This window comes from Setaria viridis, chromosome 7 (assembly GCF_005286985.2).
Source record: "Setaria viridis chromosome 7, Setaria_viridis_v4.0, whole genome shotgun sequence".
NCBI classification, from domain to species: Eukaryota; Viridiplantae; Streptophyta; class Magnoliopsida; order Poales; family Poaceae; genus Setaria; species Setaria viridis.
The window spans coordinates 34,249,751-34,273,746 of record NC_048269.2 but is presented as its reverse complement, the minus strand read 5'-3'; the positions used below and the strand labels follow the sequence as shown (position 1 = coordinate 34,273,746).

General features: G+C 46.2%; 3 protein-coding genes, 1 long non-coding RNA gene and 2 pseudogenes across 7 annotated transcripts; 3 read left to right on the top strand and 3 right to left on the bottom strand.

Annotated features, from left to right (window-relative positions):
- Positions 1-243: 243 nt before the first annotated feature.
- LOC117864173 (splicing factor U2AF-associated protein 2) lies at positions 244-5,250 on the top strand. The gene is made up of 13 exons (XM_034748191.2): positions 244-542; positions 828-956; positions 1,041-1,258; positions 2,169-2,378; positions 2,463-2,555; positions 2,703-2,741; positions 3,335-3,424; positions 3,506-3,608; positions 3,701-3,781; positions 3,880-3,956; positions 4,138-4,218; positions 4,454-4,545; positions 4,837-5,250. The coding sequence occupies exons 1-13, from the start codon at positions 437-439 to the stop codon at positions 4,961-4,963; spliced, it is 1,446 nt and encodes a 481-aa protein (XP_034604082.1). The 5' UTR covers positions 244-436; the 3' UTR covers positions 4,964-5,250.
- Positions 5,170-6,477, top strand: LOC117864936 (uncharacterized; annotated as a pseudogene).
- A 795-nt stretch (positions 6,478-7,272) lies between these two features.
- On the bottom strand, positions 7,273-8,565 carry LOC117864174 (uncharacterized; annotated as a pseudogene).
- Positions 8,566-9,688: 1,123 nt separating this feature from the next.
- On the top strand, positions 9,689-11,651 carry LOC140223337 (uncharacterized). Its single transcript, XR_011898732.1, has 3 exons — positions 9,689-9,829; positions 10,437-10,512; positions 11,403-11,651. It is a non-coding gene; the product is annotated as an uncharacterized lncRNA (long non-coding RNA).
- On the bottom strand, positions 10,968-13,666 carry LOC117865687 (calcium-dependent protein kinase 25). Of its 2 annotated transcripts, XM_034749916.2 has the most exons (7): positions 13,526-13,666; positions 12,300-13,374; positions 12,095-12,210; positions 11,835-12,002; positions 11,585-11,712; positions 11,395-11,494; positions 10,968-11,200 (listed from the first exon to the last, which is right to left on the bottom strand). In XM_034749916.2, exons 1-7 carry the CDS (start codon positions 13,637-13,639, stop codon positions 11,099-11,101), a joined length of 1,803 nt encoding a protein of 600 aa, XP_034605807.1. In that variant the 5' UTR covers positions 13,640-13,666; the 3' UTR covers positions 10,968-11,098. The 2 variants fall into 2 exon arrangements, with proteins under 2 accessions (XP_034605807.1, XP_034605808.1); XM_034749917.2 differs by having other exon boundaries at positions 12,300-13,530.
- An 80-nt stretch (positions 13,667-13,746) lies between these two features.
- LOC117865688 (uncharacterized) lies at positions 13,747-16,680 on the bottom strand. 3 transcript variants are annotated; one of them, XM_034749919.2, is made up of 5 exons: positions 16,461-16,680; positions 15,594-15,726; positions 15,189-15,424; positions 14,452-14,623; positions 13,747-14,303 (listed from the first exon to the last, which is right to left on the bottom strand). In XM_034749919.2, the coding sequence occupies exons 1-5, from the start codon at positions 16,580-16,582 to the stop codon at positions 14,115-14,117; spliced, it is 852 nt and encodes a 283-aa protein (XP_034605810.1). In that variant the 5' UTR covers positions 16,583-16,680; the 3' UTR covers positions 13,747-14,114. The 3 variants fall into 3 exon arrangements, with proteins under 3 accessions (XP_034605810.1, XP_034605809.1, XP_034605811.1); XM_034749918.2 differs by having other exon boundaries at positions 15,189-15,427; positions 16,461-16,677; XM_034749920.2 differs by having other exon boundaries at positions 15,189-15,427; positions 15,594-16,069; positions 16,461-16,602.
- Between the last annotated feature and the right edge of the window lie 7,316 nt (positions 16,681-23,996).

Genomic DNA, 23,996 nt, shown 5'->3' with positions numbered 1-23,996 from the left:
ATCAACTAATCTATGAAGATTCAAACAGTTTCCAGTTTTTTGGGTACAAAAATGTTTTCATTGGATTCATTTTCTGAACATTGTTTGCTATGGTCATGAGTTTATTTTCATGAGCAAACATCAGTCCAGCTAGTAAAGGACCATAGCAAACATCAGTCCAGCAGCGGACCAGGGAAGGAAACGGGAAACCTGTCCACTACCGTTCGATCGCGTGTGTACGGGCTATCTCACCCGTCCAGATGGATTCTTCTCTGTGACTCCATTCTCGAGTCTTCTCCGACTCGCCGTCCTTCCGCTTGACCACTCCGCCCCTCCCGCCGCCCGCGCCTCTCCTGCCAGTCGCCTCCGCCTTCCTTCCCCGCCGCCGGCACCCATCCATTAGGTCCCCCCATTATCCGCCCGCTTCATCCTCCCCTTCTCTTCTCTTCCGGATTCGATGCCCATGGAGACCAGCGGCTCAGCCGCCGCCGGCGAGGTGGGCTGGTACGTGCTCGGCCCGAACCAGGAGAGTGTCGGCCCCTACGCGCTTGCCGAGCTTCGAGGTGACCATATCCCGCTTCCTCCTTGCAATTTAGTGCATTTTAACTTCAGAGTTTTCTCTGTGCGGTTGGGCTTAGGGTTTAGTCCATGAGGCGGAATTGTTTGATCGTCTCGTTGCTGAAGCTAGCTTCAAGCTTATTTAATTCTCATTTCCTGAAGTTTAATCAACGTGTAGATGATCTCGTGGGGAAGGTTTCGCTTCCACGCTTTTGAATTTGAAGGATTTTGCTTCATATTCGCCCGCCCAGCTAATATTGAAAATGTAACAAAAAATGTTCCCTTTGCAGAACATTTTGCAAATGGTTATCTCAATGAGAGCACAATGCTCTGGGCAGAAGGGAGGACTGAATGGATGCTGCTCTCGTCAATCCCTGAGTTACACACTGCAGTCACAGCAAAGGATCAATCCGAACAAGGTTAATATGTTGTTGTCTTGTACTGCACCTTGAAATGGAAATTATGTAAGGTTCTCTTCTCTCATTCATTGAATTTGTGTGCAGTTGCTCCAGATGCTGAAGATGATTTTGAGAAATTTCAGAAGGAGGTTATAGAAGCCGAGGCAGAGGTTTCAGCCTTAAAAGGCAGTGCTGAAGATGGTGATGTGAACCAGCTGGATGATGAGCGGCCAGCAACCCCACCGGATGGAGAGGAGGAGTTTACTGATGATGATGGCACCATTTACAAATGGGACCGTACTCTGAGGGCATGGGTTCCTCAAGTAAGTATTTCTCATCTAACCTTGCAATTGCTAGGTTTATATACACTGCCTAGTTGTATTGGTTAATTTTTTTTGTCTTTTCACAGTTGAAGTACATGATAGTCTCCTTAGTTAGCCTTAGATGTCCTGTACTTTCTTTATGAAAGATTGCAAATCGGCATATGATGAAAACTCATTGTGTTAGATCATTGGGTTAGTTTATATGTAATTACACAGTAACAAAGGACCGACCGACGGAAAGTTCCAGCCATACCTTAGTAGACTATTTGTTTCTTGAAGATTGTATTAGCTTGGCAGTTAATGCTTGGAGCATCATTTTTCTTCTCACTCAAGGTTCAGGAGATGTTTAATTAATCTGTGCATCGTGTTGATTTTTACTTTCAGTTGATCATCGTTTATATTTTTCTTTAGCTACTTTTGCTGGTGCAAGATTTCAATCTATGTTTGTGAAACAGCAGGCCTGGTAACCTTTAGTACCGAAGCCAAGTTCCTAAACAAAAATCTTATATTTCACATTAGCAACTTTAGAGAAATTGAAAATCTAATTAATGATTCTTTAATCTATAGCTTACTTCCTTATCAGTTTCTTGCCCCTCACCACAGCCCTTCTTGCTTTGCTAGCTTGCTTAGGACAGTAGTTTCTTAAATAGTTTTTGCATTGTCTTTAAGTTTTATTTGAAGGGTTAAATATCTATGTTCCAGCAAATACCTGTATAAATCATAGTTCACTCAGTATCCTTTAGTTTCTCTTATCGCTTTATGTTAGCAATAATTATCCTGTATACATAAAGATTATTTTATAGATATCACATTCAGCTGTGAATCCTTCGAGCACAACAACTTTCCCCTCACCTTTTTAATATTCTTTGCTAGCTTTATTTTTTTTATAGTTTTTGTTACGCCTTTGTAGAATGACACATCAGGTAAAGAGGAAGATTATGCTGTTGAAGAGATGACTTTTGCACTTGAGGAAGAAGTATTTCAGGCGCCAGATATCCCTGGTACTTCTGCAGTAGAAGAAGTCAACACACTGGATGAAAACAAGAACAAAGAATTAGACAAAGTGGAAAAGAGAGGGGACAAGAAACGGAAATCTTCTGAGAAAACAGCTGAAAAGAAGGTATTGTTTCCAAGTCATTGTAGGAGTTCTTGGTAAGTTTGGTCGCATCTAGTCTTGTACTTATCTGTTGGACTTCTGTGGTAGGAAGCTAACAAACCTCCAGACAGTTGGTTTGATCTCAAAGTCAACACACATGTCTATGTAAATGGACTGCCTGATGATGTCACACTGGAGGAGGTAAATTACTTGTATGAACTAATTCTGTAACCACATTTCATTTCTCTAGGAGATCATTTTGTTGAACGACCATTTAACACATTCTTAATCAGTTGGTTATTCTTGAAACGCTTGTTCTGAACTTCTGATGCTGGATTTCTTTTGCAGATCGTGGAGGTATTTTCCAAGTGTGGAATAATAAAGGAGGTATGCTTTTAATCTGCTGTGTTGCAAAGACAAAACTGTTGCGTTTGTGTTATTCACTCTTGGTGATGTTTTGATTTTTCTCTCTTGTGAAGAAACTTGGTTTTGCCAGTATTTGGACTAGTGACTAGTATGTAGTTGCCATCTGAGAATGTAACTAATTGCCATCTGAGAATGTAACTAATTGGCAAAAACTTTGTAGTTTGACTTATCTGAATCTTGGGACCTTCAATTCTTCATGTCAAGTCTGTTCATTTTTGCAAACTGTTCAACTCATTGGTTATATATTTCACTATCAAATTGAGCAATTAGCTAATTTCAGTTGTCCAAACTTGCAGCATGCATTATGATACTAGATATTGGCACAATGCCCATAAGTTATAGGTGGATATAATGTTAATATATGAAACGCTGTGGGCGCCTTAAGACTGAAAAAATACTACAAGATTTATTTGACATTTACTTTACTTGAATAACTATTTTTGTTTCTCTTATTAATATTATGTTTTTGAAGGATATGGCTGTGATGTGGCATTTACATTTCTTTCTTAAACTTTAAAGCATTGGACACGTGTTGTTGATAATCGATATTACAGGACCCTGAGACTAAAAAGCCCCGGGTGAAGATCTATACTGATAAGGAAACTGGGAGGAAAAAGGGAGATGCCTTGGTGACATATCTCAAGGTATCCCCTTGTTAAGCTGCTCAGATATTTGGAATCACTATGCATTTCTTTTTCATGTGCTTTTCCCTTTCCATGATACAGGAGCCTTCTGTAGCTTTAGCAGTTCAGTTGTTGGATAGGACATCATTCCGTCCTGGTGGCAAGACTCTGATGTCTCTAAGTCCGGCCGAATTTCAGCAGAAAGGTATTGTTTCATGGTTCTATAAGAAAAACCAAATACCTTCTGTGTGCCATCAGCTACAAAACTTATCACTGATGCTGTTACTTGTGTTTCAGGTGATGTTTTCATTGCAAAGAAAACTGATAAACAAAAGAAAAGGAAGACCAAAAAGGTTGAAGACAAAATGCTTGGATGGGGTAATCTTGATCGTTGTTTTTGGGTAGTTATTTTAATCATAGCTGATTCAAACTTGGGATCTAACCTCATTTTTTTCTTCATAATTTCCTCTAACTAGGTGGACATGATGATAAGAAGGTGATGATTCCTACTACCGTTATTTTGCGGCACATGTTCACTCCGGCTGAGTTGAGAGTAAGTAGCTGAAGTATCTTGATGCCTTCTGCAATATGTGCGCTTTTGATCTGGGACTGGGCTTACTTGTACTTGGTTGCACATTAGATCATTTTAGATTTTGCTCATGAGGTGCATGCTGCATAGCAACTTTTTTTTTCTCGTTTATCTTGGATTAACCAAGAATATCCTGACCTTGCAGGCTGATGAAGAACTTCTTACTGAGCTTGAGGCAGATGTTAGAGAGGAATGCGTCAAGTTTGGTCCAGTGGATAATGTCAAGGTACACCTACCCTCAGACATGGAGCTTTTCTGACTTGTCTGGAAAACAGATGTTACCAATTTTGTTGCAAAACGAACTTTTGATCGTTTCAATATAATAATGAGATACCAATAAATCATCCAAAAAGAAGTCAGATTGGCATGGATCAGCCGCAACTCACCAAATTGTGCCTCTTGCATCCTTCTCTGGTTTCCACCAAACCACTGTTGTTAATTTTACATGTTTCTGCATGCAGGTTTGTGAAAATCATCCACAGGGTGTCATGTTGGTGAAATTCAAAGACCGGAAAGATGGCGCCAAGTGCATAGAGAAGATGAATGGCAGATGGTAAGTCAACCCAAATCATTCCTTTCTCCTTTGTTTCTGATGAAGTGATGGTGTGGTGATATTAGCTGAATCTGATGGAATTTTGGGTTGCATCTCATGTTTGTTTCCCTCACAAAACCTTTAATATATCATTTCCTCGTTGATTTGGGTCTGAAACGTTGTGGAAAATTTTGCCATCTGATTCAAAATACAACTGACTCTATGATTATATAAAAGAATGCTGAGCAAGTACCATTTGTGCTCCTGGATTGATCTGTCGCTATAAAATTTATTCATTTTTTCACATTGCAGGTTTGGCGGGCGGCAAATCCATGCGAGTGAAGATGATGGCTCTGTTAACCATACTCTAATCCGTGATTATGATGCAGAGGTGTCAAGGCTGGATCGATTTGGAGAAGAGTTAGAAGAGTCAACTTAGAGCATGAGATTGCCTTCTTGTACGGTAAGATAGCATGAAAGGAGATTATGTTAGTGGGTATCATTTATGAGCCATGGCCCATGAGCACGTTGTCTGTTACTGCAACACGTAGAGATGCACAATTTTCCGTGCTAACATGGAACACATGGTAGCAAGCAACAATTGCAATGCTCGTGATATTGCTACCAGTCAAAGTACAAATACTGATGGCCAATGATAAGTTCATTGCTATATGTATCAAAATCTGTTTTTAATAACGGTATATGAAGTTGTATTGCGTTGCCTCTCGGGCTTTGACTGAAACTTCCATCCCCGTCGTGCGTTAATACAATTATTTGACTTGCAACAATAAAGCGACTCCAATTCATACCGCTTCCTTCCCCGGCGTGGTCGGCGCCGGCGGTGATCCCGGCGACACCGTCATCTTCGACACCACGACGCAGGCCGAGCCTCAGCTCCGCCAGGCCGTGCCCTGCGCTGGCGGCCGTGGGGGACAGGGTCTACGCCCTGTCCCATGCCCCCTCCTGGATCTCGGACCCCGACTTCCCGCCGTGGTTCGAGGTCCTCGACCTCTCCCAGGCCAGAGTCGTCGTCTCCGTCGCCGGCCGCCGCCACCTGGAGGGGTGTTCCTGGGCTCAGCTGCCGCATCCACCTTGCTTCCCTTGGAAGCTCACCCCGATTGGCTCCACCATGCTGCCTGTTGTGATCCTCGTGTCCTACGCGGTGGTCGGCGCCTACATACTGGTATCGTTCTTCAACCAGGCATGGGGCACGCACGCATCTGACACCGACTCACACGAGTGGCACAAGGTTGACGACGACAGGCTGCCCTTCGTCGGCCGTGCCACCCAGCACGGCTCCATCTTCCTCGCCGCATCTAAGAACAATGGCCCCATCAATGGCTACCACATTCGCGTCGCTGCCTCTGGCAAGAACAACGCTCTCAAGTTATCCATCACTGTGCTCCCGGTGAAATACGAGGGCCATGAAGTTGCAGTTGTAGGAGGGTCATGCTTCGCTTCCTTGGACAATGGACGCTTCTGAGTTTGTCGCTCGATGGCAGCAGGCCTAGCTTGAGCTTTCATGCCGAGCACGAGGAATGGCTTCCACGGAAGGCGCATGTAAACTTGACAACCTACCGAACAGAGAACCTTTCACTCCTCCTGGAGACTCCCGAGGGAGAAACTCACGCAGCCGTGAAGCCGGAGGTTGTGATCTCCAGCAAGAGGGAGCAGGCCTTCAAGATTTGCAGTTCTTCCCATGGCTTCTCTCCCATTGACTTCACTCTTTTATCCATGTAAATGAAAATAATGTTGCGATTTACACATGCTTGCTTGTTCGTTTCTCAAAGTTTGTTAATTCCATAAGATGTTTTCCTTGTACTGGATTATTGTTGTTGGCCTTGGCACATTTCCTACTTTATTAGCTTATTAAGACTTTTTCCCTTAGGCATGGAAACATGTATTTTTACATTGGAGCCTAACTGCAAACATGGGTCACCACTCGCCAGCAACTCTCTTCTGCCCTCCCACATCCATACATGATTTTACTTGAAAAAATAAAGCCTAATTTATTATGTGTTTCTGGAGTTACTAGCATGCACCATGAACTGGTCCATGTCTTTCTTATTTGTAAGTATTGCATTCAAATCCCCTTCAATCAATAGCACAATTGTACACATACAACCATCTATAAATAACTCCATTGCACTTGTGTAAAGTTGTGCAAATTTTGCTTGTTTGAGTGCTGTACACATTACACGCTTACTGCTTCACTATAGGACTACCTCTCGCCTCTTCTTGTTGTTCATTGGCTCATCAGTCAGCACCAGCTGTCCCTTTCCTCATCATCGCCACTGGAATAATCCCTCCTTCCATCCTACATGTGCAAAGTAAATTTTAACCTCTTAATTTAAGAAACTAGAAACATACGCAATCAATACGAGGAACAATTAACCATGGCAATTTACTGATTTGTTCAGCTGGATTTTATTTCGTAACACTACTAATGTTGTGGTTTAATATATCAACTAAATTTACATAATATTTGTTCCTTACATTGTCAGAATCAGCATATCTATTTGATTTTATTGGCCTCATACACCTCGTTAGGCTTGCTTAAGCCCTTCTCTTCTAATGTACCTGCCAGATAAATGAAGCTATGTGTTCCATGATATCTGTAGTTCAGTTTTAATTTCAGTTCAATTGCTGGAACAAATATGTAGAAGATTTAATCCAGTAGCAGCAGAAGAAATTAAAATGGATAGCTATAGCCTAAAGAAGTAAAAGAGAGGGACACTCCTCATATGCTTACATGGAGAGGGCAGCAACCACAGCCATGCCAAATAGGCCTTTGGATTTGCATGTATAACTCTGTTCCTTGACTTGTTCTCCAACTAGTAGGTCCTTAGCCTTGGCGCCTTGGGACTGACAGTGAGCCATGATAGCCTCAGTGTTCTCGATCCGTTAAAGTAGTCAAGCTAACCCGGAGCCGCTTTTTCAAGTAGTTGGCTTTGTGTCTGTGCCGGCGACAAGAGGACACTAACCTGATCAAACAGAAGCTGCCCTTTCCCAGTGGGCAGAAGAATGGCCATGGAATCTTGTCCTCTGATGCCACCATTTTCAACTCTTGGATTGATAATGAGGGAGTGCTCACCACCGCATCAGAGGTCCACGAGGAGACATCATCGATGGACATGTGGAACAGGGAGGCAGAGCCAGTGATAGCCTGGTTGGATACGAGGCCGGCGGCGAAGAGGCTGCCGCCGACGGGCACAGCCTGGCCAACAAAAGGCAGGTTCTCGTCGTGGATCTTCTCCCACGTCTTGTTCACCACATGAAAAGCGTGAGTTCCGACCACTAGCTCTGGTTGCGGGGAAATCAAGATGTAGGAGCCCACGACGGCATAGGATGAGACTGAAATTTCGGGTGGACTGCGAAATTCATAGGGGTTCAGGAAGCGAGGAAGAAGGGTGGTGGTGGCAGGTGGCTCCAGGAGATCCAAAGGCCGCAGTCTGTGGAGGGCACACCCTTGTTGAAGCTGAGGCATTCGAACCATGGCTCGCAGTCGATGCGGGGCACCACCCGGGGGCGGTGTGAGATGGCGTATACCTCGCCGCCGTGCGAGATCAGGACGGGCTCGTGCTTGGGGTACCCGAGCCGCGGGCCGTGGAACGTCTTCATTGTCCTCGGGTCGAAGATGATGGTGCCCGCTCTTAGCCCACCGCCGACGCCGACGATCCAGGAGCCGTGCTCCGAATGCGCGGCGACGAAAGATATGCCAGGCTCGGCCAGGGGCAGCGCGGCAACGGTGCGGATGCGCGGCGGCTCGTCGCCACCGGCAGCGGCAGCGGCAGCGGCGTCGATCTCCAGGACGGAGTAGGCCGCGCGCTGCCACAAGGTAAACCGGCCTGGCGAACTCGGCTGACGATTCCTTCGTGTCGTCCGACGGCTTTGCTACGAACTCATCATCTGGTGATTCCCCCACGCCGTCGCCATGAGGCTTCCTCTTGGGCGCCATCTCCGTCTCCCTCGAGCAAAGGGAAAGCTAAAGCTTTTTGGTTGGGTTTGATTTGGCACCCACGAGCCATGACGTCGACGCAGGGCGGCCGGCGGCGGCCGCATTCTTCGTCGTACGGGATCAACCACCACTCATGTAGGTCAGGCCGGGCCTCACATTGTATTGGGCCTTGTAGAGTTGTGCATGAGAGCCCAGACGAGAATTATGTTGGTCCATCAACATTTGCCTATTGGCACTTAAATTCTATAGCCTATATAATGACACACTGACTCATCTTTTTTGAAATTTGTAACCGAAATTAACCAATTTCGCTCACCAGGAAAAAAGACGAATTTCAACACGAATTTTGCTAAAATTTACGGAAATTTGGAACACCGCTACTGGCAAGGTGCCCACTGCCAAGGTGGCGACCCGCGACCCTGGCTAGCAAGGGCCTTTATGCAAACACAACTGTCAGCCCCAAACGAAACGAGGGGCTTAGAGCAACTCCAAGAGTACTCCAAAAAATTCTTCCCTAAAACTATGTATTTGGGGTTCTTCCAAAAAAAATTTCCCCAAAAACATATCAATCCATAGCAGATCGCTAATAAATAGCCCCCAATATTTAAAACAGGCCACGTCATCGTATTGGGCTCATCGGAAGGGACGCGCGAGCGTGCGGGAATCAAAATTGGGGAAGGAATGCCAACGCTAAAATATACGCGGTGGTAGGCTGTTTTTTAGCGTTGCTAAAAAATTAGGGAAGGTTTGGGTAGACTGTTGGAGTTCGTTTTTTCTCTTTTTTCCCTTAAAAAAGTATCGGGGGTAAGATTAGCAACCTCTTGGAGTTGCTCTTACTTGCAAAGTTTGCCAACCTCTTCCACCCTTAGGCGGGACACGTGTAGCCGTTGGATCAGAACTGTGCGGCAGAGATCGATCCTAACCACCGATCTTCTCGCTTCGCGAGTTCGCCGTGCGCCGGGTGTGCCCAGAGCCCCAGACCGGCCGCGCCGCCGCCCTGCTCAAGCCGCCGCCGGTCTCCTTGATCTCGCTAAACATCCGACGCAGCCGCCCTTCTCGCCTCGCTCTGGTCCTTGAGGTGTTTCACCGCTCGTTGAGGAGTCGTCTCTCGCCTGGTCTCGGCCGAGGAAGGCGCCGGCGGGAAAGGGGCGAGGGGAGAGAGCGAGATGCCGCACCGAGCGCGGCCGATGACGGGGCTGCTCGTCTTCATGGGCGTCAACCTCGTGCTCGTCAACACCATCTCCCCCGTCTATGACTTCGTCTGCTTCCACCCCTACTGGGAACGAAGGGTACTGCCGTACACTACTTGTCCTCCTCCACCTTTCTTGGGCCCTTCCGATCGCAGAGGTCAGGGATTTAGCCTTTAATCCTCCTCCTTTACCACTGCTCTAGCAGCAATATTGACACTCTGGCTGAGCAATGCTGGCTGCCGCGCCTTTAATTGCAAGCACTCGCTGATCGCTGTTGTTTGGAGTGTGCGCGTCGGCTGTTTGCAGAAATGCCTATGTGGCCAGGGAGACGCGGGTTGCTGGGTTTTTCCATTGATCAGGACTGCATCACCTCGCGGTTCTTAATTGCAAGCCAATAACGTGCGTGTTCTTTTAAATGGATTTGTGTTTTGGGTGCCCTGTTTCCTGCTGCATATTTGTGCAGAGACTGTTTTTTGTAGAAACGCTTGGATGGGGTAAAAATGACAGTAACTACAGTCTGCACGTTGCTGTGAAATTTTAGCTCCATAGATTTTAAGGATTATATTTCAGGAGTTCTTGCAATATTGTATCAGAATAATGCCTTTGGGTGGAGAACTTTTTTTTATCCATGTGTTCTTTTCTTGATTTGATATACGCATTTATGAGAAGTTATACAAAGTCTAACATGGTAACACTGATACACTAAATCAAGTTCCAGTTTTTTTATCCATGTATATCATGTAACTTTATGTCCAACTTGATAGAGAGAACGTCGCCAAAGGGAACGTGAAGCTCTGCAAGTGAAGGGTTCTCTAGAAACCACTAGCTGAATTCTCCTTGGTAAGAACAAACTTCCTAATTCCTCTATTTCGTATTTTTATTCATGCTGCCACATGCAAGAAACACGTTCTGTGAAATAATTAAACTATAATATCTTCCTTGTTAGCATATAGGCCATTCTCCCAATTCCGTGTACAGTCTGTGCAAGTGCTCATTGCAATCGCCATTTCTTTTACGTAGAGAAAGGTTCCCCGATTGGCCCATTGTATCTTGTTATTATTTGAGGTCTGTTTTGGACCACGCAAATATCCTCATTTTTTAATTGATAAACTGACATCATTGTGGCTTCTGTCATATGGTTACCCTTATCATTTGTTCAGTTTGCAATTTGTGTGAAGAAAGTTGCATTGAACTATTGAAGTTTTTCTGTATCAGTAGGTCTTGTTGGATGATGTTCCCTCAAACATATCATCTGTTTTTCTGCAAGAACAAATGAGAATGATAGATGCCATGAGTAGTCTTCTGAAATGTGCACATGCTGAATCGCCATCATATTGCACAACCATCCATGAACTGAATCGTTTGTGTACAGTTCTGCAAATTTGGTTGTTTGAGCTGCTATACATATTACACACTTTCTGCTTCACTATAGGACTACATTTCTCCTCTTCTTGTTGGTCATTGGCTCAGCACCAGCTGTCCCTTTCCTCATCATCGCCACAAACTCTGAATAATCTATCCTTCCATCCTGCATGCGCAAAAATAAATCTTAGTCTTAACTAAAAACATATACAATCAGTAGAGGAACAATTAATCATGACAATTTAATCATTTGATCTACTGGATTCTATTTCTGTATAGTCCCCCCTTTGTAACACTGATGATGCTGTAGTTTCTATTGTTTATTATACCAACTAAATTTACATAATATTTGTTCCTTACATTGTCAGAGTCGGCATCTGAGATGACCTCCTTGATTTTCTCAGCGTCATACAACCCTTGCTCCTTCAAGGCTTGCTCAAGCTCTTCTTTTGTAATGTACCTGCAAGACAAATGAAGTATATGTGTTCTATAATATCTGTAGTCCTGAAGTCAGGTGTCTCAGCTGTGTTGGTTTCAACGTTTAACCCACCCACTGTTATCCTTGTCGAAATACTGGAATGCTGTGTAAAGGTGCTCCTCTCTATCCAGTTTGTTCATGTGTACTGTTGCGGTGACGAACTCGTCATAGTCAATTAACCCGTTGCCATCAGCATCAGCCTGGAATTATATAAAAGGAATCAAAAGGGGATCTTTCCATATGAACCTTCTAAGTTCTAACCGTGAATAGAACGACAGTTTTTTTTATAAAAAAAATTGTAATCTGAAAAGTGAAAACTTACTGCTTCCATCAGTTGCTGAATTTCACTGTCTGTCAGCTTGGTTCCATGCTTGGCCAACCCATTTTTGAGCTCATCAAGCGTAATGGTCCCGCTGTTATCTTTGTCGATATTCTTGAACATCTCCTTCAGCCCAGTGATCTCCTCCTCGGACAGGCACCCAGCTATGATCTACATTTAGGTTCAGTGCATAATTTAAATTTTCCTTGTAAGCATTGTTCTTCAGCAGTTTGATATGTGAAGTTGTTATAAGATATATGTACCCTCAGTGCTGCTTTCTTGAACTGGTTCATGGCCCTGAACTGCTTGAGCCTGTTGAGCACAACATTGTCAAGTGGCGTGTCAGGTGCATCTCCATCTTCCTTGATCCATGGGTGGTCTACAAGTTGTCAATTTGTCGGGTCAATGCCACATTGACATCCATATGTGCTGCTACTTGCTACTACGAATGATGTCAGCATTACTTACTGAGGACCTGGAACGCCGTGAGCCGGTCCTTGGGGTTGATGTTGAGCATCTTCTTGACGAGGTCCTTGGCTCCCGACGAGATATGCGGCCATGGCTCGCTGGCGAGGTCAAGCTGCCCGCGCAGGATGGCGGTGAAGATGCCATTCTCATTCTCTGCCCAGAACGGGGGCACGCCGGCGAGGAAGATGTAGAGCATGACGCCGACGCTCCAGATGTCTGCCTCCGGGCCGTACCTCCTCTTGAGCACCTCGGGCGCGATGTAGTAGGCGCTGCCGACGATGTCCCTGAGCACCTCGCCTTCCTTGTAGAAGACGGAGAGGCCGAAGTCGGTGGCCTTGAGCGGCGCGTCCTCGTCCTTGCTGAGCAGCAGGAAGTTCTCGGGCTTGATGTCCCGGTGCATCACCCCCATGGAGTGGCAGCTGTGCACGATCTCCACGATGGTGCGCAGCAGCGACGCGGCGGCGCGCTCCGTGTACTGGCCCCTGGCGATGATCCGGTCGAAGAGCTCGCCGCCGGCGCAGAGCTCCATGACGAGGTGGACGTTGTGCTTGTCCTCGTAGGCGCCGCGGAGGCCGACGACGTTGGGCTGGCCGGAGAGGTGGTGCATGATCTGGACCTCGCGCCGCACGTCGTCCACGTCCTCCTTGCTCGCCAGCTTCCGCTTCGCGATCGTCTTGCACGCCAGCTTCTCCCCCGTCGCGCGGTGCGTGCACAGGTGCGTCACCCCGAACTGCCCGCGCCCGAGCTCCTTCCCCATCGAGTACGTCGTGCGAACGTCCTCCATGGGCCGCCCCAGCACCGGGCCCACGGGCCCCGCCGGCTTGCTGCTGCTCGTGCTCACCCTGCCGGCGGCGGCCGTGGGCGAGCCCGGCTTCGCGGACGACGACGGCCGTCCGTGGCCGCCGTGGTTCGCCGACGCGCCGCGGCTCGGCGCCTCCGCCGCCTTTGGTGGTGCGTCCGCGTCCGCGTCCGCGTCGGCCTTCCCGGCGCCCTTGGAGCAGCATTGGCCCATGGCTGCGGGGGACGCGTGCTGCCTGCTCCGGCGGAGGGCAGGCAGCCACAGACATGAACGGGCCTGGACGACGAGAGATGGAGACCGAGGCAGAGAGAGAAAATTGTTTTTGCTTAGTTTGGGAAATTTTGCAGTTCGGAACAAAAAATTGTTTTGGAGTTTGGAGGGTAGGGAGGGAATGCCGGGAAGGAAGAGAGGTATCCTTCCTTCCTACCTTGTTGGGGTGTCTCGCGACAGATATAGGCTGCTTGCTGTTTCTGGCAAAACTGATCAACTGCAGTTCCAAACTGTAGGTGTCAGCAACACAGCTTCGAGTATTTGCAAGCATCAGAGCTAGGAGTCAAATAGATGTTTCTGCTGCTACAAAACGAAGCGTGCCTGCAATTCTACATGTGCCTCTCATAGCCTCACACACCCCTGCTCTTCATTGGCAGATTGATTTCATCCTAAAACCTCCTCTTTCACTTATCTTCATCTCTTTCAAATCTCAATTACAAGAGTAATGCCTCTTTTCTCAATGCAGGGCACGTCAATGCTTATTAGCCCCATGACACTACATGTCTGCAAGAATGCAGGATAGAACGATAAAGGCGTTGCAGCCATTGCGAAGACCTTTGTGCTCCTGATGTCATGTTCTGTTATGGTAAACAGAAGGCCAAAAGAACCCCTTTCTGTAACAGAAGCAATACAGAGGTAAAACCAAGCCTTTCCATGTGGCTGTGGCTGTGTAGTAGATTATCAGGAGTCTAGAATTCTGGGAACATATTCACACATCTCTTCCTTTGGTCCTGCTGTAGTAGATTTCAAGAATGCTTGATACCTGTAAGGCTGTTACCCAGTGATTGTGTAAGTTGTTCCACTGTCCACAAAGTGAAAGCTCCATCTGGACTCTCTAGTGTAGAATGTAATTGTTCCTCCACAACGGTTGCATTGGACAATGTTTTCTTATAGCTGCTTACAGCATCCTCTGGATGCCCTTTTGCTATAGATGCCTGCAATCTCCATTAGTTGATGGTTAGCATATAAGCAGCCACAAGACTAGAACTGGATGGACGGTATCTGTACTTAAATATACTGCTAGAACAGTAGGACTAGGTTCCTGTGTATGTGAAGTAGATGGTAGTAAGGATCCATACATACCAAATGCACTTCATCAAGCTCGGAAAGCCAGAATCTCCATTTTCTAGACACTTCTCCATCAATATGGATAGAAATATCAGTCCAGTGTTCATGGTGGAATTCCAGTCTATGCAACCCAAATCCGACTCCAGCACCTATGGCTTTTACAAAAGCTTCTTTGAGACACCAGTACCTATTGAAGAACAGAGTGATGTCGTACTGAATTTGAAGTAACAGTGACACCATCATTAACATTGGCATGATTTTTGTACGATCACACTGTCATGATTGCGACTTAATAATCTTAACGAAAAACCAGAACTGCTTCATGCTTAGCACTGAAAGCATAGGTTCTGAGGTACATGATTATGTAAACAGAGACCTACTCTGTTTTTTCTCAAAAAAAAGAGAGACCTACTCTGTTCTAAAGATAAAAAAATATTCCCTTCAACTTTTCTGATGTAGTTCAGCACTCGAGCTAACTGAAAGAGGAGCTGTGCGAGAGTCCCACTTTATTGGCAAAACCGCAGATTTATTATGCTAAATCAAAATTTCAAGGCACATCCAGCTCAACCGATTTCAAAGGTTAAGAAAATTTTCTGGTAGTTATGAAGAAATTTAGGCAAAGGATACTTCATTATAGACAGTCCATGTGCATTGATGGCTTGCTGCATCCACCAATATAAGTTTTAGCTCTAAAATGCTGATTCTGAATGTATATGCCATCTACCAAGAAATCCCTGAATGAAATGCTATACCTGTAGAACTCTGTTAGCACTTCACTGGGTGTGCCAGCACGAACAATACAGTTCCACTCATGATCTGTGAGGTATGAAGAGAAGTTGCTGATAAACTCGGTAGTAGTTTCTCCCTGGGGCTTGGAAATGGATACAATGTCCAGGCCAACGAGGCAAAGAGGCTCAGATGCTATGCCAACGTAGTCTCCCTGATGCGAGATGTTGAAATTGAAGTTTGGAAAGTTTGAACAATTTTTCTGCTGCAAGACAAATCAATATAGGAGTGATCAGTGACAGAATGCAACCGACCAGGCACTCAGACAGAAAGGTTTGCTGCTTATTGGATGTAGCTGACAGCGAACGATGATGATTGTAGGAATGATAATTGGACAGAGTGTGTGTGTGTGTGTGTGTGTGTACAAGTACCAGGTACGGTTTTCCCTCTGGTGTGCGGCATATGTTGATCTGGTGAAACGGAATGCGGAGAACGTGGTGCACAAGCGAGTACTGCAGCAGACGACTGACGAGCGCCCGCTTCCTGTCATCTTCTTTCACAAACCTGCAGGGGCATGGAGGAGGTCGACTTGATGCCATCTTGTTCTAAGGTAACCGCAACGTGCATGCTAGCTAAATTGGCGGAAACACAGTTGCAAAGGTGAACAAAGAGCATTAAGAAGCCGTTGCCGTGGAACCAAAACCAACCGGTGAAGTCAAGCTCACGGCTGCTTGCTCGGATCACCGCGGATGTTGATGAATCGAGCGCCCCTGCCACTGAATAATGGAGCGAATTGTTTGCCCTTGACTTGATTTGGGTCGGAGCTTAACGATTCTGACCGGGGGCGGCGGAGGCCGGCGGCGGACATATCGCAGCCGGAAGCGCCGATCCAAACCATAGCAGGGGCCTGTTGCAAATATTCGGATCGCGATCAATAATCGCGATCCAATTTAGGGGGTATTTGTAAACTTAAGTGGTCTATTTGCAAATATTCGACTAATAATCGCGATCCAAATTAGGGGGTATAGGTAAAACTCAGGGGCCAAATTCGGGGGCGGCGGACATGGCATCCGGCGACCGACAGCGCAGCGATGCCGCCCGTCGGCCACCGCTGACCTTGCCGCCGTGCATCCCGCGCTCCCGTCCATCTATCTCATGCCACCAGCTCCAAGTCCGCGGCGCTTCCCTCACCCACACAGCCCACAGGTGTGTCTCCCACGGGGAGATGAAAGCGCCTCCCTCGGCAGCGCCGGCGATCGGGAGGTGGTGCGAGTACATGGGAGCAGCTGTTGAGTTACCTGGCGATGGCGGGCCGCTCGTGCGAGGGAAGGAGGGCGGCTGCGGCATCGAACTGGGCGGGGGAGGGGCGCCACCGCGTGATGTCGACGAGCCACCGCCGCACCCCGGTCTCCTCCTCCATATCATTGCCCAGCCAATCACTTGTCCCGCTGCCGGCGGCGGAGGCTCCCTAGAGTAGAGTATACGGCCGGCGGGGTAAGCGGGCGCGGGCGCCGAGGGCGACGTCGTCCTCCTGTGTCGCTGTGAGTGGTGACGTCATCGATAGGATGGGTGGGCCTGGACAAGCAAGGAAATGGGCCGAGCCCACATTACAGGATCCATTTGGTGGTGGGTGGGACTTTGGGCCAGTCCACGCCGGTCGCCGTGCGATCCGGTCACTGCTGGCACCAAGACCAAGATCCTCGTCCCATTTCCTATGCGATATTGCTGGGATGCGATTGCGAGCTGAATAGCTGAGGGCTCCAGCACTCAGAATTTTCAACCAATCGACGCATGCATCGCTTCTTCTTCCTCCTCCGGCAATGGTAGGTGATTCCTCCGGCAAGCTTTAGAGTTTCAGGGTTGGGGGTTAGTGTTGGGGGACTACATGTGCCTACGGACCTAAAGGAAGATTCGGGGTGGCTCGCCGGCTGACAGTGGAGGCGGGAGAGACACATGGGAGCGGAGGCGGTGAGGGCGTCACCGAAACCGGGTGATGGAAGACCCCTGGGCAATGGAGGCGGCGGAGACGTAAGACTAACAGATTAGCATCGGTCGTGGTCGACGGCAGTGGTGGAGGTGGCATTTTGCCGCCGGAGTCGAGCGGGCAGCCGGTGGCCGTGGGGGGAGATCGAGCAGACTTGGTGAAGAAGACACCGGGAAGGAGCAACGTTAAAAGGGGTTAGTTTTTTTTTGTGTGTGTGTGGGGGGGGGGGGGGGGCCTAGGGTGGGAGGTGAGGGGCGGCGGCGGCGGCGGAGGTGGAGGTGGTGGGGGCTCGGGCCTTTCCTCGCGTGCACCATGAATGGATAAGGGTCATGTGGGAAGAAGGTAAGGGATGGAGGATTTCATCTCAGACATCCACTTCAGATCCGACGGAGAAAAAAATCGAATGCTAAGAGCCCCTCCACACCTGGGTGTATTTGATAAACAACCCCTAGCTGATTAGTGACAGGGCACACGAATGTTGCATGATTCGCTTTCTCCGTTCATACACTGCCGATAGCCGATATCCTCAATTATGGCAACAACCAACGGCTAAACCTCCATCGTTGAAACTAATCATTTACGATTTTACGTGGCCTACAAAATTAAACAATCAAAAAATTGGAATACAAACGCAAGTCTTAATCTCTTTCCTTGCTTATAGGCCGGTCACACTAGCTAGGGATAAAGATTAGAAAGTGTCTGATTGCCTGCCGTACGTGTATCGTGCTCACCTCAATCCGTTGGATTATTGCCACTCAAGCACGTACAGCTAGCTGTCGATCCTCCGCGTACTCCGTTTCAGATCGGCCGCGTAACAGATTGATGGCGATTTTCAGTTACCATGTTCGGATGCAGATAGATCAAGTGAATCCTGCAGTACTAGTCGGTTACTTGCGTGTTTGTGGGTGGGTGGATCGGAGTTGGAGTCCGCACCCCACTCGATGACCTGCTTGCTTGCCGCGCAATCTCCGACGTCCCCACGCTAGCCAGCCAAACCCTACTTTGCCGCCGCAATATAAGCCAGCCCACTGCCGCCGCCGTTCTTCCCCGCCCACAACCAAGCACCACAGCCTCCTCCTACTTCGCGCTCTAAACCCTAGCTGCTAGTCAAGTTCACAACTCCGCCCGGCCTACTCCGGCCCAATCCCCCACCGCGCCGACATGGCCGACGGCTCCTCCTCCCTCCCTCCCCGCCGCCTCGCCGATGATGATGACCTAGAGGAGGGCCAATTCGTCCCCGCCGCCTACCAATCCTCCTCCGACACCGACGACTACCAGGCCCCTGCTCCTGCCCCTCCGCCGCAGCACGCCCGCCGCCCCCGCCACCTCAGCATGGGAGACGTCCTGGCTCTGGGCCGAGGCGACGCCCTGCCGTCCCCCACGCCCGCTTCCTCCTGCGAATCGGACGGGACCATCAGCGCCGACGGCGTCCCCAGCCCCGCGTCCGTCTTCAGGATGGAGCCGAAGCGCAAGCGCGTCGTCGTCGCGCTCGATGGGAGCTGGGCCGCCACCGGCAAGCGGGGCTGGGCAGGGGGCAAACCGGCGGCGGCTGCACCTCTGAATAATCCTCAATCGAGCAACCACTCCAACGTGTCCGGCGACAGCAGCAGCAGCAGCGCGCAGGCCGTCGTCGTCCACAACATGCCTGCGCCGCCGCCTCCGCCCTTTGCGGAGCAAGCTCAACTAGTCCACCTCCACCATCCGGTTGCAGCGCCGCCACCGGAAGCGGCAGCGCAGCTACCCCAACTCGTCGTCCCCCAGCGCGCCGATCATCAACCACCACGGCGGGTGTACACCTGCAAGGAGTGCGGCAGGACGTTCACGACGAACCAGGCCCTGGGCGGCCACGCGGCGGGCCACAGGAGCAGGCAGAGGGAGGCCGAGGCGGCGGCCGCGGCCGCCGGGATGATGCCCGCGGGCGTGGACGCCGCCGCTTTCCTCGCGGCCCTCCGCCGCTCCCGCAGGGAGGAGGCGCCGCACGAGTGCCGCAAGTGCCACAAGGTGTTCGCCACGGGGGTCGCGCTCGGCGGCCACATGAGGGTGCACTACACCGGCCCGCCGATCGTGCCCACCAGGAAGAACAAGAAGAGGTGTCTCGCGCTGGCGCTGCAGCCCGAGGAAGACATTGCGGCGGCGGCGGCGCCAACGCCACCAGGCCTGTCGCTCGCGCTGTCGATCAAGGCGGAGGAGGCGCCGCCGTCGTCGCCTGCGCCGGCTGGAGGTGTTAGAGTGGTGCGTCTCTTTGGCATTGACATCAGTCCGCAGGTGCAGGCACCATCGGAGCAACAACAATGCTCCGGCACGACGACGACGGGGGACTGCTCGTCTGCCGGTGGTCAACAGTAGTCTGCCATTGTGCAAAGGATATCGTTTGGGGTCTCCCGTTTTTCAAGGAAGGTTAAAGTTTGTTAGGGTAGTTAATCAGTTTGTGTTTGATTCGGTAGAGATTGTACTTTATAGGAATTCCTATATAAATGGGAGAGCTCCAATGTTTTTGCGAAAGTATCCTACCTAATCAGTCATTGTAAACTGGAAAGATGATCTGCTTTTGGAACTGAAAGAAAATATACTCTTGGCATTCTTATACGTGGCACTTTTAATTCTAAATACATAGATCTAAACTTGTCAACACGTACAAGTCCAGAGGAGTTTGATGTTTCGCTTTTGTACGAGCCTCTGAGCTCTGCGATGTTGTATTGACAACGTCTAAGGCTCCTGCTTTGCTTGCAGGTTAAATTTAAAACAGCAACAGCAAGATATCAAAGAAACAAAATGTTTGTTCTTCATTAAGCTGTAAAATAAACATGCTACAATGATGAAATTTTAATTTTTCATGCTTCCGTCATTTTTTTATTCTGAATCTCAATTGATTATTGTTATTACCTGTCACAGCTTTGAGAACAAGGTCTGATCATTGACATGCAGTATGCCAGATTGCATTGTTAGTACCTTCAGTATTCAGAAACTTAAGCTGTGAATAAGACTTGCACAAATCTTCAGTATGCTTCTATGATCTTCAAGAAACTGCACTGCAAAAAGCTTGAACCAGAGCTGGCTGTAGGGAAGTACCGTTTTTTTTTTTTGGCAATTTGCTACGTGAAATCTTCTGAAATTGCTCGACAATCAAACGCAATACTCATGAATTCTCACGAAGATATCTAGTTGATATTTGTAAACATGTGCAAAATTTTCCAGTGAAACACAATTGAACTTTTCAGACATTCATATACTGTAACAACACTGATACATTTTCTTTTCTGAACTTGATGACGAATAAGCAAGAAAGAAGAAGCTTTTCTATGATTATATCATGTGGTTATATGTTAGGAGTCCAGAACTGATCTCTTCATGTGCTACTTCTGTAGTAGATCATTGCAGATTTTAGGAGTGCCGACTACTCTAGTAATTGTGTAAGTTGCAATGTTCCACTGTCCATAAAGTGAATGCCTCTTGTAGAATCTATAATGTAGCTAGGCTGTAGCTTACAAACGTTCCTCCACAATATTCATTCATTAACGTTAAGTTTTCTACTTTTCTTTTAGGAGTAGCTGTTTACAGCATCCTCTGTATGACGATATCCGCCTCCATTTATAGGTTAACCTCTCGTAGACCCAGGCATTGAGGCGGCGGGGGGCGGCGACGTCGTCAGCTTGGGTGGGCTTGACATTGAAGGCCCGCTTGAAAGGAAACAGCAGCAGATGAGTGGCCTTTTCTCTTAATCGCAGGCCTGGGCCTGCTCCTGGGCTAAACCCACTGGCAATTTCACATTCTTCTTCTTGTTTGAAAAGACCTGGGCCTCTGCTGTCTCCATGGCTCCAATGTGATCGATCCTGCTGACAGAAGCAGCAACAAATTAATAAAGAGAAGGAAAATGAAGGAGGTAAAAAAAAAAGCACAATGAATCATCAAATGCAGGCAGGATCATTGGAGGTGATCGATCGGGGCAATTAATACTGTAATTAATCCTTGTTTGCTTGCAATTGCAACTCTGAAAAGGACACAGGATCATCGGAAAGCAGCTGAAAGGATCGGATCAGAATCAGATCGGCGAGGAGGGAGGGCAGCAGCACGCAACAAATTAAAGGATCGGCGCGGCTATGCATGACGTGCTGTGGATCATACCATACCCTGACTGACTGGCTCACTGACGCATGAGCGGTGCAATATGCATGCATTATTGGCGATTAATGCTGACACGGCAAGTTCCATCCTCACTCAGCAGTCAGCAGGAAGCCTGGCCACTAGTTAGGTGTGTTTAGATATTTAGTCCGGACTGAAATTCATGTCACATCGAATATTCGAATGCTAATTAGGAGGACTAAACGTGAGCTAATTATAAAACTAATTACATAAATGTAGGCTAATTGCATATACGAATCTATTAAGCCTAATTAATCCATCATTAGCACATGTTTACTGTAGCACCACATTGTCAAATCATGGACTAATTAGGCTTAATAGATTCGTCTCGCAAATTAGTCTCCATCTGTGCAATTGGTTTTGTAATTAGTCTATATTTAATACTCCTAATTAGTATCTAAACATTTGATGTGACAGGAATTTTACGAGCTCATAAAGAACCAAACGGGGTCTAAGAGCATGTTTGTTCCCTCCTAAATTATATAAACTATGGTCCTAGATTATATAAGCTATATTATGATCGTCCAATAACTTGAAATAAGCTACCCAAGGTGGTCTGAGAGTTGACATATTCCATTGAATTTACAAGGATCCCTGCCGGAGTGCAAACATATAACGTAGCTTTGGTCCCCAAGCAGTGAGTTAAAATTTACAAGGCGGAGTGCCGGATGCATGCATGTGTACAAAACCAATAGTTTAGGACAAGAAAAATCTCCAGTCATACATTGTTGAAAAATGTAAGCATTGCCATGGGATTTTAAAAAAATAATTGTACAAAATCTATCACCAGCACAAACATGCTTATTTTCTAAATTATTGTTTCCAATGATCTATGGTGTTGCAGCATAAAACATGGCATCTATTGGACTTTTGAGTTTTGTCTCACTCCTGCATGAATTATCTATTAATTTACTATAGCAAGTTCATTAATTTCATTGCTATTGTTTATAACTACACTTTTATGTTTTATTCAATGATATGTATTCGCCAAAAATTATGTTTAATACAACCAATGTTTGCACTATATTTTTCAGGAAACATTGCATACACACAAGCTCCACAAAAAGGAGCATCAACATCCTGAATCTTTGATTGCGTATTTATCTGATTCTGAAGAGTTTGTTAAGAAATATAGTACTTCAAATAAGAATAAGGGACTATTGACAAATTGGCCTCTAATGTCATCTATTTTTCTCTTTTGTATCACAAGCTTTGATGATATGGCTTATTCAGAGGTATGTCCTAATTATTTTTCAATAATTTGGTTATTTTGTTACTATAACTTGAATGCACATGGTTGACTAATTAGAATCATATATTTGTAAGATGAACTATCGTAGCTTATTGGTTAATCATGAACATAATTTCATAAATAAATTTTATCAAGTTGTGGTATTAACTATTGTTGTTTGTATGATGATAACATTAATTAATTTTATATCCCATATAAATTCAAATTTTATAACAAAAAAAATTGTAACATGGATTTTTTGTTCTCTTGAAGTTGAATGTTTAGTTCTTTATACGTCAAAATAGATGTTAACAAGAACCCCAAATTGTGTTACCAAAGGGCAAAATGGAATTGGGAAATTTGTAATTTAATCATTCTAACTTATTGAAAAGATTAAATATATATAGTAAGAATCAACATGCATCATCTAAACACTTATCTATCCTAATCAAATATGCCTTTGAAAAAAAATAATTGGTAAAAATAATACTTTAGAAACACATAATGATCTTGTTAAAATTTTATCTCTTGTTGCAATTTATTGGTTGGACCTCACCATTAGAGAAGATGATATGGAGTAAAAAATTTCATACAAGTTGAGATTGTTTCAATAAATCTAGAATAACCAAGAAATACGTTATACTCATAGCTACCAAATTTCAGTTGCATGTTGGATACTACATCCTACCAAGAAATCTTTAATTTTAATTTTTCCAACTAAATCAACATGTACTTGGGCTATGTAAAAAAATTAAATTTGAAAAAAATCCCTATAGTATTAAGTTAAGTGCAAAAAAATATGTCCATTATTTATGGTTCTTATTTTTTTGAACTATCATCAATCATTGTTATTTATGTGATTAAGTCAATGGAATATAACTTTACCAGCGAACTTGAGTCTCCATATTTTTCTATTGATACAATTCAATATTTTTGCTTAGCGTGGTTGCATTTTATCATTTCACTCAGATGTTTTCTTTGAATGTGTGGTGAAAAATAAATTATGAAAAAATCCAACTATTTGTAATTTATATGATCACTTAGTTTACCTTTTTGTTCAAAGTATTACCTTCTATATTTGAGTTAACCCTTGATATCTCAAATGACAAATCAGATATTTTCTTTATGGTCTGAGAGTGACAAAAAGTATGGTGGACTAAGTTTCTCATCTGAAGATGTTGGTAATGTACTTTTGGTGACAGGTACCAACTTTCGAGTCCAAGAAATGAACCTATCAACTTTGTTCCTATTCCAATCATCTATGACTAAAAAAAGGGCTAAAATTGGCTTCATATTCATGTTTTGTGCTCTAGCATATAGCATCTCGCTAGAGATTTTCTTTGATAGAGAGAGGTAGCGGACGCCTAGTAAGCTCCTTTTATATATGCATTATGTTAGCTAAACACGTTGAATTCATGATCTTCCCAAATGTATTGTTTAGGATGGAATAAATTCATGAACTTGCTATGAAAAATGTAC

Bases quoted from the DNA above. Each gene is read 5' to 3' on its own strand.
- LOC117864173 (XM_034748191.2), top strand. From the start codon at position 437: ATGCCCATGGAGACCAGCGGCTCAGCCGCCGCCGGCGAGGTGGGCTGG. The intron at 2,742-3,334 runs GTATGCTTTTAA...TCGATATTACAG, and splicing joins AGTGTGGAATAATAAAGGAG to GACCCTGAGACTAAAAAGCC. The intron at 3,609-3,700 runs GTATTGTTTCAT...CTTGTGTTTCAG, and splicing joins GGCCGAATTTCAGCAGAAAG to GTGATGTTTTCATTGCAAAG.
- LOC117865687 (XM_034749916.2), bottom strand. From the start codon at position 13,639: ATGCTTGCAAATACTCGAAGCTGTGTTGCTGACACCTACAGTTTGGAA. The intron at 12,211-12,299 runs GTAAGTAATGCT...GACAACTTGTAG, and splicing joins CACGGCGTTCCAGGTCCTCA to ACCACCCATGGATCAAGGAA. The intron at 11,495-11,584 runs GTGGGTTAAACG...TTTGTCTTGCAG, and splicing joins TTCGACAAGGATAACAGTGG to GTACATTACAAAAGAAGAGC.
- LOC117865688 (XM_034749918.2), bottom strand. From the start codon at position 16,582: ATGGAGGAGGAGACCGGGGTGCGGCGGTGGCTCGTCGACATCACGCGG. The intron at 15,428-15,593 runs GTACTTGTACAC...TTTGTCTTGCAG, and splicing joins CAGAGGGAAAACCGTACCTG to CAGAAAAATTGTTCAAACTT. The intron at 14,304-14,451 runs GTATGTATGGAT...TGGAGATTGCAG, and splicing joins AGCTTGATGAAGTGCATTTG to GCATCTATAGCAAAAGGGCA.